The sequence below is a fragment of the Crinia signifera genome, chromosome 19, assembly GCF_055691185.1.
Source record: "Crinia signifera chromosome 19, ASM5569118v1, whole genome shotgun sequence".
Classification (NCBI taxonomy): domain Eukaryota; kingdom Metazoa; phylum Chordata; class Amphibia; order Anura; family Myobatrachidae; genus Crinia; species Crinia signifera.
Genome location: NC_139226.1, coordinates 35,192,809 through 35,206,053, shown reverse-complemented (window position 1 = coordinate 35,206,053; position 13,245 = coordinate 35,192,809). Strand labels below are relative to the sequence as shown.

General features: G+C 47.9%; 1 protein-coding gene and 1 long non-coding RNA gene across 3 annotated transcripts in view; one reads left to right on the top strand and one right to left on the bottom strand.

Annotated features, from left to right (window-relative positions):
• Positions 1 to 3,046, top strand: part of LYPD3 (LY6/PLAUR domain containing 3) — a 70,411-nt gene extending 67,365 nt beyond the window's left edge. The window contains exons 4-5 of the mRNA XM_083161682.1: positions 773 to 919; positions 2,388 to 3,046. Coding sequence (XP_083017808.1) covers positions 773 to 919; positions 2,388 to 3,016 — 776 coding nt within the window. The 3' untranslated portion in view covers positions 3,017 to 3,046. The remainder of the gene's footprint in view (positions 1 to 772; positions 920 to 2,387) is intronic.
• Positions 1 to 13,245, bottom strand: part of LOC146041787 (uncharacterized) — a 70,937-nt gene that overhangs the window by 23,114 nt on the left and 34,578 nt on the right. The gene's annotated exons all lie outside the window — the stretch shown is intronic.

The window sequence follows — 13,245 nt, the reverse complement described above, 5'->3', positions numbered from 1 at the left end:
TGTAGTATTCCCCTACGAAACTTGCAGTGAGTTGGTTATGAATAGACACAAGGGGGGGGGGCTTATGGGGGTCTAAAAATGCGGTAAAAACCCCATTATCAGGTTTTTACCGCATTTTGGCATGCTCTAAGCATCCCCTGCCGGGATACCGCGGCGGGGGGCATCATTAGAAAAATCTGGCGATGCCCCATAGAAGCCTATGGCCTTCTAACGTGACCCACTGCCGCCCCGTACCGACCTCCCCTCACCTGTGTCCGGGCAGCACAGAGCTGTGCTGCCTGGACCTCCTCCTCCCTGCACTGTACATGCTCTTCCGGGTGCAGAGAGGAGGAGGAGTGCCAGCCCCCCTGAAGCAGCAAAATTAGCCAGGTAAGAGAGGGAGGGGGGAGTCGCCGCTCATCACCGGGTCACCGCAAAAGACAGCTCTCTCAGAGCTGTCTTTTGTCATAATTATCGCATATGTTACAGCATATGCGATAATTATGTTAGCGGTAGCCGACGATGGACGGCGGTAAGGGGGCGCGGATGTTAGAGCATCTCCCCCCCTTGTACTTAATCTCTCTCTCCCTCTATCCAAGACTTGGTACATAGACCCCTTGTTGAGTCGGATGATCGCCATGTTACATATAGATATATTATATTTAGGATCTTGTGTTATGCACGTATTTGTCTGACAAACCTGTTTTAAAGCTTATACTGGTGATGTGGGGAAATGTGTTCCTGGCATTGTAGTCCATTAATAACTCTGCTGTTGTACATCTCTGTGCTGCAGGTAACATAACGTACGTGCCTAGTAATGAACAATGCTACAGCTGTATCGGAAAAAGCGGCATGGACTGTTCCCCATCCAGTTCTCCTGTCGTGACCTGCTACAATGACTACGATCACTGCTTCGAAGGGAATGTCACAATATCCATTGGTAAATACTAACGTATTGTAATGTCACACATATGAGTATGACAGCTTGTAACTGGGCCGTATGTCAGAGGTCACCCATGACCTTATTCTACATATCCTTTACATCTGCTCTGTAACTACCCTTGTACTTGGCTTGTACAGTGCCTAGAACCTGCCGCAGAGCCGGACAGTGCTTCCTTAAGGACCCCCATACACTTGTCAGATTGGGCCCGATTTTACCCGATTCCAACAGATCAGGCCGAGAAATCAGGTGAAATCAGCCCAAATCAGATGTGTTTGACGTTTGAGTTGGAGGGCAGATGGGCAGAACATAAGATAAGTCGGGATTTGACCCATCAGCACTGCAGTTCATCGTGGGAAATCTCAAAACTCCCATTCATATGATTGGGCGCCCGCTAAATTGGTCTCTGGCACCTTTTTTTGTCATCCACTGCCGCTCTCCATCACCCTCTATGTCTGGGGAGTGGGTGAGGAGGCTGGCATAGGGGAAGATGGGCGAGGAAGCATAAATGATAAAAATGATGGCAAGGCTAGTGGATATGGCATTTCCTTTGAGGCTATGCCCTTGTTGTAAGGCCACACCCACTTTTCCAGGAGTGCACACATGCCAAGGGCACATACAAATAGCCCTGCCCCCCCCCCCCTTCTCCTGTCATGGTGGTCCCTGTTATTTTGTTTTAGATCCGCCTTTGCCTGCAGTGTTGCTCTGTGGTGTAGTGGTGGGGTCACCTTGTGGATATAGAGTGGTTTAAGAGAAGAATTGCGAGTGTATAATGTACAGTACCTGACTTGGTCTGGTGAAAGATAGGTGTATGAATTACACTTATGGGTAACATAAGTGATGGCTGTATCGAATCCTTATGGCTAGAACTGTTTTCTTCTGAATCTTGAAATTTTGTGGGAAAATGCTGGCTAACAGGAAATACAAGGGGGGAGTTACACAATATTAAGTACACTTGGAATTGCAGTGACAGGCGCTGAGGGGGAGTTGGGAGCCTGATTCAACTGCTAAGTCCCCCAGTGAATTCGCTGCTGAGAGGTACATATGCCCCCCTGTGCAACTGCTAGTGCCCCTCAGTATACCAAATGACCCCCCACCCTCAGTACTCGCACCCATGGTCTTGTGCACACATGGTCTTGGATGGAGAGACAATTGATTAGCAAAAAGAAACTGCATTTGAAAGGGAAATGTATGGAAGCAGTCAAAATAGATTTGTAAAATACCACACACTGATGTGACCAACTAAATGCTGTAATAACACCAAAGACAAAAAATGTTAGGATAGTTTAGTTGGGAAAAACAAAATGACACGCTCACTAAAATCCAGGTTACAGGAGAACACGATATTCCACATAAGTATAACTGACACAGTCATCACGTCTATCCCAGACCAAAGTGGGTCATTTTATTAGTCTCCCTCATGAGCTGGCAATATATGATAGAAGAACCTGTTTCATTTTCTGCCCAGAAAACGACACGACGGCCGTTCCCATCAAGAGCTGCTCCACGAGATATCGCTGCGCTATGCAGACGACAACCTACGGAAGCGCAACCTTTGAAATCAAAGGGGCCTGCTGCTCAAAGAAGCTCTGCAACAGGAACATCTCCAACCATACCCAGATCGGAGAGATGCCATACTTATTACTCCTCAACGAAGACAATGTGGACATGGTGGAGATGGAAGTACCGCCCCCATGGATAAACCTGGCCACCACGCAGGCAGCAACCACAAGTGGCACCACGAAGGGGGGTGAAGGAGTGGGACCTGTCCTCAACAGCACCATGGCTTCGGTTACTTCCTATGCCGCAAATACTTCCTATGCCGCAAATACTTCCTATGCTGCAACTACTTCCTATGCCGCAAATACTTCCTATGCCGCAAATACTTCCTATGCTGCAACTACTTCCTATGCTGCAAATACTTCCTATGACGCAAATACTTCCTCTGCTGCAACTACTTCCTATGCTGCAACTACTTCCTCTGCTCCATATACCTCATTTGCTTTCACACCGGCTTCTTCAGAGCAACCGTTTAACGTGGCTCCGAGCCTCACCTACTCACCTTGGGTTATTCTCATTGTAGTTTTGCTTTCATGATCCTGTACAGCCACCTCCTGCTTCTGCCGATGACTGTGTGTTTTTTTAATACTAGTTTTGTGTTTCCAAATAAAAAATATTTTGTTAAGAATCTCAATTAACAGAATGTTGTGCTTTAAATGACTCATAATAATGAGAGGTTTACAATTTGGTATTTCACTTACCTTCTGGTCTTAGAGCCACAGTAGACCTCATGGGACCTTAGATAAGATACCGGTTTGGGGCACTGTCCTGTCCACTCCCCACCTACCATAAATAATATATCCTGCAACATTCAATCATATCTTCTCCTATATATTTGCCCAGATCTGTCACTCTGTGAGTGTGTGTATAACATTGGGCGGAGTCATAGAGTGACAGATGGGGCTAATAGCCTATCAGCACAGCACTGGCCTTCCTCCCTCTCTGTCACTGTTACTGTCCCAACCTATGGCTCTCCCCACTGAGATGGGCCGATGGGGGCAGGGCTAGAGGGGATTTGGCCAGGGGGCGGAGCAACAGGTGGCTGCTATTGCTGATGCTGCTTCTTTTTCAGCATGAGGGAGAGGAGAGGCTGCTGTATTCCAGGCCCGCCCAGCCAGTCTGCCCTGCACTCTGCAGATATTGTAGGTCAGTGGTGTCATACTAATGGCCCTCCAGCTGTTGTGGAACTACATGTCTCAGTATGCCCTGCCACAGATTTTATATAATGTATTGCTAAAATTGTGGCAGGGCATGCTGGGACATGTAGTTCCACAACAGCTGGAGTTTGACACCACTGCTGTAGGTAGACTGAGTGCTGTATGTGTGCATATATGTGGGGCAGTTAGTGTAAGGCTGTGGGGAGGGGAAGGGTAAGGCCGCAGGGTACGAGGGTTAAGCACTAGCAGGGAGGTGCAGAACTAGCCTGCGGGGGGGGGGGGGCAGGGGCTGGATAGAGGGTTAGGTACTGCGTCACTGTGATAGAGTGCAGGTCATCGGGTGAAGTAGTGGGTCAGTGTGATAGAGCGCAGGCCCCAGGGTGAAGGAGTGCACCAGTGTGATAGAACACAGACCACAGGTTGAGGGAGTGCGTCAGTGTCATAGAGCGCAGGCTGCAGGGTTAAGAAGTGTGTCACTGTGATAGAGCGCAGGCCCCAGGGTGAAGGAGTGCGCCAGTGTGATATAGCCTAGGTCTCGGGGTCAGCGAGTGTATCAGTGTGATAGAGCACAGGCTGCAGGGTGAGGTAGTGCGTCAGTGATAGAGCGTAGGCCCCAGGGTGAGGAAGTGCCTCAGTGTGATAGAGCACAAGCCACAAGGACAGGGAGTGTGTCAGTGTGTTAGAGCGCAGGCCGCAAGGTGAGGAAGTGCGCCAGTGTGATAGAGCGCAGGACGTGAGGTGAGGGAGTGCTTTAGTGTGGTAGAAATTTGGCCCCAGGGTGAGGTAGTATGTCAGTCTGATAGAACGCAGGCCCCAGGGTGAGGGAGTGCTTCAGTCTGATAGAACACAGGATGTGGTGTGAGGGAGAGCGTGAGTGTGATAGAAATTTCGCCCCAGGGTGAGGAAGTGCGTCAGTGTGATAGAGCGCAGGACGTCGGGTGATGGAGTACGTGACTGTGATAAACGGTCAGCTGACACCTTCTTCTGCCCATATCCACCTTCTTTCTGTCACTGTCCTAGCGAAGGACTGTGTGAACGCTTTCTTCGTACAAACCCCTCTCCCAGCGGTGATCCGCTTTGTGCAGGTACAATGCGCATGCACATTATAGTGCTTATGCATGCCCAGTTTGGACCTGATTGCAGCCGTACGATCAAGTCTATATGGCGCCCTGTCTAAAACCATTATTTCATGCAATAAAGGTGTTTACAGGTTAAGGGGGCGGAGCCCATTAGGACAGTGTGAAGAGCGCCTGCGGGGCATGATGAATCACCTAATATTATATATATATATATGTGTACACACACCAAGCACCGTTCCCAGCTCCAACAGGCGACAGGAAACAGCAGCAGAATTTAAGTATTAAAACTGTAGTTTTGTTGGACCTCAATGGCTCGTTTCGGGGCTACAACCCCTTTATCAAGAGGAATATTCTGATGTCGGCCTAATGACTATCGGGCGGTCTTTCCACACCCATGTCTGTCTCCATAGAAATTAGGCCACCCACCAAAGGGGTATGGTCAGTCCACTGAATACTAGCTCATAACATTAACCAGGTAGCTGTAGATAAAAACTGTGGCAGATCCAAGATGGGTGGGGGAGCATCACGGCGATCGCCTCCCCCAACGAAACACTTCTCTCCTGCTGATTACCACTGGATGCTATATAGGAGTGCAGCAGCACAGGAAGGGAGCTGGAAGTGATACTGCTTAGTGACAGCAACCTCCCTGTGCCAGACTGTGCTAAGCTGCTGTCTCTGCTATCTCCCTGCCTTATGTGCTGCTATATAGGGGGCAGAAGAAAAGGGGTACCAGGAAGGAGGGGGGTAGAAGCAGGGCCGGCTCCACCACTAGGCAGCCATAGGCATTTGCCTAGGGCGCCGGCCACTGGAGGGCGGCCACTTGGAGCAACCCCTCCCCCGGATCAGGTGAGCGGCTCCCTCTCTCTTCCCAGCCCCCCCCCCGGAGCGAGACGCTGCTCCAGTACCTCTCTCTCTTCCTTCCCCCCAAGAAGCGACGCATCTCCCGCCGCTGCCCCACCCCACCCCACCGTGGAGCGCGACGCTGCTCCAGTCCCTCTCTCTCTTGCCCCCCATCCACGTGGAGCGACGCATCATTCTCCCATCCCGCCGGGGCTCCCACCCCCTTCCCGTCTGGGGCGCATTGCACCAGCACTTGGTAGAAGAGACTGGGTCCAGGCACTATCACCATGATTGCCTCCAACCTAGCAATATATGAAAACTAATTGTTTGGAAACTGGGGGACATACAGTAGAAGGTGAGGTTGAGGGACACTGGGGCATGATAAAGGTGAAATACATAGGGTGTGAGGGCGAAAGACATTGCAGATGAGGGGGAGAGACAGGCCTTTATGAGGGTAAATGACACATGGGGAAGGAGGGTGGGAGACACAGGGTTGGATGATATTGAGAGACATAGTGGGTAGGAGGGTGAGAGACATGGTGGGGTTGGATGAGATGGAGACACATGGGGGATGAGGGTGATAGACATAGTGAGGTTGGATGAGACTGAGAGACACAGGGGGATGAGGGTGAGAGACACAGTGGGGTGAAACTGCAGGTGAGGGTGAGAGACAGGGATCTATGAGGGTAAATGACCCATGGTTATGAGACACAGTGGGTATGAGGGTGAAAGACATGGGGTTGGAAGAGATTGAGAGTTGGTATGTGGGTGAGAGACATGGTGGGGTTAGATGAGACTGAGAGACACACGGGGGATAAGAGTGAGAGACACAGTGGGGTTGGATGAGACTGCAGATGAGGGTGAGAGACAGAGGTCTATGAGGGTAAATGACTTATGGGTAATGAGGGCTAGACTCACAGTGGGGTTGGATGAGACTGCAGGTGAGGGTGAGAGACAGGGGTCTATGAGGGTAAATGATACATGGGGTATGAGATTGAGAGACACAATGGACATGAGGGTAAACGACATGATGGGGTTGTATGACATAGAGAGACGCAGTGGGTATGAGGGCGAGAGACATGGTGTGGTTAGATGAGACTTAGGCTGTGTGCACATGGTGCAATATATCGTTCAGCAATATATTGCTGAGCAATATATTACTCAGTGTCCCATTTTCATCAGCAACAAGAGATGGTCACTGATGAAAATGACACACTGCCGGGAGAAGAGGCAGGGGAAGTCGCTGGTCGGAGGAGCATGCTCCTCTGACCAGCGACCATTAGGGGACAGAAAATGGGAGCACACCCCCGGCGATTTATCGCCACTGCACACTCCAATTGATGGCAATATGGTCTCTCAGCGACCATATTTCCAGCGATAAATGACCATGTGTACACAGCTTAAGAGACACATGGGGGATGAGGGTGAGACACAGTGGGGTTGGATGAGACAGAGACTAGGGATGGCCATCGTTGCCATCGATGGTTGCCATAGATGGCAATTCTGCAACAGGCCATCGATAGTGCTAAACTATGCAATGGATGACCATCGATATTTTTATATATCGATGGTCAGCCATTGTGTTTGATTGAATGGCCTGTGGGCCAATCAAAACACGGGGGCGTGGCTTCGCGGGTGCCGGAAAATACTGAAGAAAAAAAAAGCTAAACTTCGTTTTGCTGTTCCATCGATGGAGGGAAACCATCTGGTTCTCCCCCATCGATGGCAAAAGTATTCGACATCGGCCTCGAACCATCGATGATTTCGAATCATCGATGGTCGATGGCCATCCCTAACAGAGACGCAGTGGGGTTTGGATGAGACTGCAGATGAGGGTGAGCGATGGGTCTATGAGGGTAAATGACACATGGGGAATGAGGGTGAGAGACACAGTGGGGTTGGATGAGATTGAGAGACCCAGTGGGTATGAGGGTGAGAGACATGGGCCCTTATTCTGGTTGGTGCGGTAATATCCGCGTGCGTTCGAGCCGCCAATGTTTTGTGTCTGTGCATGTGCAGAGGCGTCTCTGCGCATGTGCGAGCAGGACGCACGGCCACATTCCGCATGAAATGTGTACACTACGAACAGGGGGTGGAGAGGGGTGTGAAGGGCTGTTTGTATGTGTTTACACCCCGTGTTTCATGGGCGTTCCCATGCAAACGCTGGGAGTACGTATGGTAATGCGGCCATGACGCACGTGTAGGGGGCAGACATATGACATTGCCGGATGTCAGCTGCCCGCCCAGATCCCTGCTTTTGCACGGAGAAATGCCCATGTGGTCTGAGGTTGCGGGAGCTGCCTGGCCACCTGGTCCTGCATTCGATGGTTACATAGTTACATAGTAGGTAAGGCTGAAAAAAGACTTGCGTCCATCTAGTTCAACCTGGTATAGATATCCATTGCTGATTTGGTAGGTTCTGGTATTTTACAGACAAATTATATTTCTTATTTGTACCCATGGATGTTTTTCTCCAGTAAATGTTTGTCCAACTTTGCCTTGAACGCATTTAATGAGCCAGCCGTTACCACCTCTCTGGGAAGAGAGTTCCAGAGTTTGACTGTTCTGACCGTAAAGAAATTCTTTCTACTAGCTGAATGAAATCTTTTTTCTTCTAATCTATACTCATGCCCTCGCGTCCTAGATTCCTTTCTAGTAGAAAATAGGGTGTGTGACAGTTCCTTATATTGGCCCTTGATATACTTGTACATGTTGAGCATGTCCCCCCTTAAACGTCTCTTTTCTAATGTAAATAGTCCCAAATTGCTTAATCTCTCCCCGTAGCTTAAATTCTCCATTCCTCTAATAAGCTTTGTTGCTCGCCTTTGGACTTTTTCTAATTCTATTATGTCCTTTTTATAGTGTGGGGCCCAGAACTGTACTCCGTACTCTAGGTGAGGTCTCACCAATGCTTTATATAGTGGCATAATTACCCTTGAGTCCCTAGTTTCCATTCCCCTCTTAATACATGCCAGAATTTTGTTGGCCTTTTTTGTAGCTACATTACAATGGGCACTACATCCTAGATTGCTGTCTATTTGGACTCCTAGATCCTTTTCAAGTATGGAATTACCCAGTTCCTCTCCGCTAAGGTTGTAACTTGCACACTGGTTGTGTCTCCCAAGGTGCATAACCTTACATTTATCTACATTGAACCTCATCTTCCATTTTTTTGCCCACTCATCTAGAATTGCAAGATCATTTTGAAGCATGGTGACATCTTCTGGTGATTTTATGACTTTGCTAAGTTTTGTATCGTCCGCAAAGATGGATACATTGCTGAGTAACCCTATCCCAATATCGTTAATAAAAATATTAAACAAAATGGGCCCCAAAACCGAACCCTGGGGCACTCCACTTAGTACCGGTATCATATCTGATACGGCACCATTCACAACCACTCTTTGTTCTCTATTACATAGCCAATTCCCTACCCATCTGCAGATATTTTCACCCAATCCTAGGTTCTCCATTTTATTAATCAATCTCTTGTGTGGGACAGTATCAAATGCTTTAGCGAAATCTAGGAAAATCACATCTACAGCATTTCCATTATCGAGGTTTTTGCTAACCTCTTCATAGAACCCTAGTAGATTAGTTTGGCATGAACGATTTTTCACGAACCCATGTTGGTTAGTACTGAGTAGACGGTGATGATCTAAATATTCCTGGATACCATCCCTTAAAAATCCTTCAAATAGTTTACCCACAATTGATGTTAAACTAACGGGTCTGTAATTAGCTGGATCTTCCTTTTTTCCTTTTTTGAATATTGGCACTACCTCTGCTATTCTCCAATCTTTTGGTACTATACCTGACGATAGTGACTTGCTAAAGATATAATGTAGGGGGGTAGCTAGTTCATCCCTTAATTCCATTAATACCCTCGGATGAATCCCATCTGGCCCTGGTGACTTATTTGTTTTGAGTTTGCTTAGCCTCAGTATTATTTCCTTCGGCGTGAAATCCACAATGAGATCTGGCTTATTTGTCCCGTTTGTGGTAAATGTTCGTTCCACAGTCTGCTCTCCCTTAGTAAATACTGATGAGAAGAACTCATTTAACAGTTTTGCTTTTCCCTTGTCCTCAGTAACACTTTTTCCACTAGTATCAGTTAGTGGGCCTATGTTTTCCTTAATTAAACGTTTACTATTTATGTATTTAAAAAACTTCTTTGGGTTGGTTTTGCTTTCAGTGGCTATGCACTCTTCATATAATATTTTAGCTGCTTTGATTACCCCTTTACAAGTTTTGTTTGATTCTTTGTATTTTGCGAACACCTCCTCATTCAAGTTATTTTTATAGAATTTAAAGGCTCTGGTTTTATTGTTGATAGCTGACCTTACTTCTTTGTCCAACCATGGTGGCTTTTTTTTGTTGAATTTACCTTTAGTTACTTTAGGAATGTATTCAATAGTTAGTGAATCAAGCACCTTTTTTAGAGTATCCCACATTTCCTCTGCATCTTTTCCCTCCATAACCGTTTCCCACCCAATTCCTGTTAGGGCTTCCCTGAATAATTCAAAGTTCGCTTTTCTGAAGTTTAGTATTTTTGCAGATCCTTTTTGATGTAATTTACTGAAGTTGATTTCCAGTGAAACCATATTGTGATCACTATTCCCTAATTGTTCAATTACTTTTGTGTTTGAAACTAAGTCTGTGTTATTTGTTAATACTAAGTCCAAGAGCGCCTCATCACGAGTTGGAGTTTCTACCTTTTGTGTAATAAACTGGTCTTTAAGTAAGCTTAAGAACCCATTGCTTCTTGCTGATTTACCTGTTTCGTTTTCCCAATCAATGTCGGGTAAATTAAAATCCCCCATAATTAATACCTGACCCTGATTTGATGCTTGTTTGATTTGGTTTAAAAGAAGAGACTCTTCCCTTTCATTTATATTTGGTGGTCTATAGCATACCCCTATTATAAATTTGTTTTTTGGTTTCTTATTATTGTCGGTTATCTCTGCCCACACTGTCTCCGAGTTGTCGTCTTCCAGGTCTGTGCTCATATTTTTCTCACATGATGTTAAGTTATTATTTACATATAGGCACACACCCCCGCCCCTTCTATTTTCCCTGTCTTTCCTGTAGAGTGTATATCCCTCCATGTTTAATGCCCAGTCATGCGACTCATTACACCATGTTTCTGTTATACCAATGATGTCGTAGTCATCCCTACTGATCACCGTTTCAAGCTCCCCGATTTTACTCACTAAGCTTCTTGCATTAGCCATTGCATGGTCTGCGACCATCGAATGATGGGGGAGGTTCCCTGAGATGGAGGAGGTGTATTCATGAGAAATACAGGTGCGGTCCGTTCGGACAGCTTCTTACCGCGTTCGGACGGAGTTGGCGATCTGTATGGAAGGCGGGGTTTAGGACGCACGGTCCTGGCCGCATATTCGGATCCGGCCGCACCGATCAGAATAAGGGCCATGGTGAGGTTGGATGAGACTGAGAGACACACAGGAGATGCGGGTGAGAGACACAGTGGGGTTGGATGAGACTGAGAGACACAGGGGGATTGAGGATGAGAGACAAGGGGGGGTGAGGGTGAGAGACAAGGGGGTGCAGTGTGCGGTTGTGATAACCAAGGGATTAGATGATGGTGAGAGACTCAGGGGGAATGAGGATGAGAGATACAGGGGGTGACGAACAGGGCCGGACTGGCCATCTGGCACGATGGCCTTGTGGGCCGCTTTGTGCAGAAAGCTCTGAGAACTTTCTGCAGTATCGCTGAGCCCACCCTGTTGCCTCAAGTCCTGTGCACCGCACAGCTCCCCCCCCCCCCGCGAGAACAGGGGGAACCAGTGCAGTGACGTCACAGTTGAAGACAATCTGCAGGGGACCCGCTGTCTGGCACCCGGGGAGAGACGCGATCTGGACTGTGAGTACGGAGGCAAAACTACGCAACGCAGAGACCGGACGCAGCACAAAACAGTGAGTTGTGACAAACCTAACCACACACCACTCAAGATACGGAGCGGGACACCGCAGGTTAATCTATGGGCAACATTGACACTGAGCACACGACTATTTGTAACAGGAGAGGACATAGGCAGAATGCCTATGAGATTGTAAAGGGGTTCCCATGAATCGCCTGAAGCCTGCCTAGTCTCCCTCCTAGTTCTAAGAGCTCAAAACTCTAATCTGCATGCAGAAAGACATTACCAATTACCCCACAAGTGACACCCTACTTAGACATAGGAAGCAGATGGGCATTACGCTGTGTTCCATAATGTGTAATGCCTCCTATTTGTGAAGCCACGCCTCCTTTTCATGAGACCACACCCCCTCTTTGCAGCGCAAGGGTCCCTCCTACTGTGCATGGGCCTGTGTGCTCAAAATGCCAGGGCCGATTTCTGGTCCCAGTCCGGCCCTGGTAGCGAAGATGAGGCACAAGCGGATGAGCTCATGAGTGACCAACCTGTACCTATGGGGGAGATATGGGGGCCCCAAAAACAAGAGTGTGCTGACCACAAGTTTTCTATTGATTCAGGAGGTTGCTGTGGTTCAGGATAAAGCACCATTCAGTATTGCAGATTCAGAGCTATATAGGACAAGTGAGGAGATGGCGCCATCCAGTGCAACAATGGTGAAATACAATTGGAATCATACAATAGGAAATCAAGTCTCCTCGTGTACCAGAAATTAAATCAAAATATGGTCATCACTTTACATCCTTATCAGTGCTCATTAGCTGTATAAAGACCAATTTGCCCCATAAAGTAACATTTTCCTTTTTGTCTGGGCTCATGACAATACTATGGAGGTTATTCAGGTTGGTGCGTAAATTTCCGAATTCTTTTGGAGCGGTCCGCACGCCATGCTGTGCGGACATCGTACGAAGAAACGCCCACCGGACCTCCCCATACGGACGGACTCCCACTAGAAGAACAGGGAGTGTTTACGGACGACATCCAAACCTTGCGTGTGCGGTGGACACACACATATTCGGCACGGTCTTACAGCGTTTGCACGGTCTTACCGCGTCAGAACGGACGGGAACCTGCCCGTACGCACCGATGCAGTGTATTTTCGCAAAACTCACCACTATTATCTGAACTCCGAAATTGGTCACATGACCCACTTATGCAATTAGGCAACCTCATTAAAAAGTGTTTGTCTGGAATTGAAATAAATTAAATCCTAATAGATACTTAAATACATTACTACCACATTCGGTACTTGTTTCCTAGCACGGCCACAATCGCGGCCATCGTGTGTCATTTTTAGTGGTATACGACGCGACCGACGCGATGCCCCCGATTTTCCCATTGAAATGCATTGAAAATAGTCGGTCGCGTCGTATGCGGCTAAAAAACCCTTAAATGGTCCAGACGCGATGCCCACGATTTCCCCATAGGAAACAATGTTAAATGGCTCAATGTACCCGCGACGCCCCCGATTTCTCATAGGGAACAATGTTAAATACCTCAATTTCACCAAATCATCATAGGGAACAATGGTAAATGGGCCAGAAAGCCCCAAAAACACCCCAGAACAATGAAATGTCCCCCCAAAAGTACTTTACGCCACCCCACGATCAACGCGAACCCGAAGCGTGGCGAGCGCAGCGAGCCCGCGAGGGGCGGCGGTACGCGTCCTCCGACCTTTTCATACCCCCACTATCCACTAGGGCGTGGAGTTGAGAATAGAATAGTGTGGCGAGCGTAGCGAGCCACCGAGC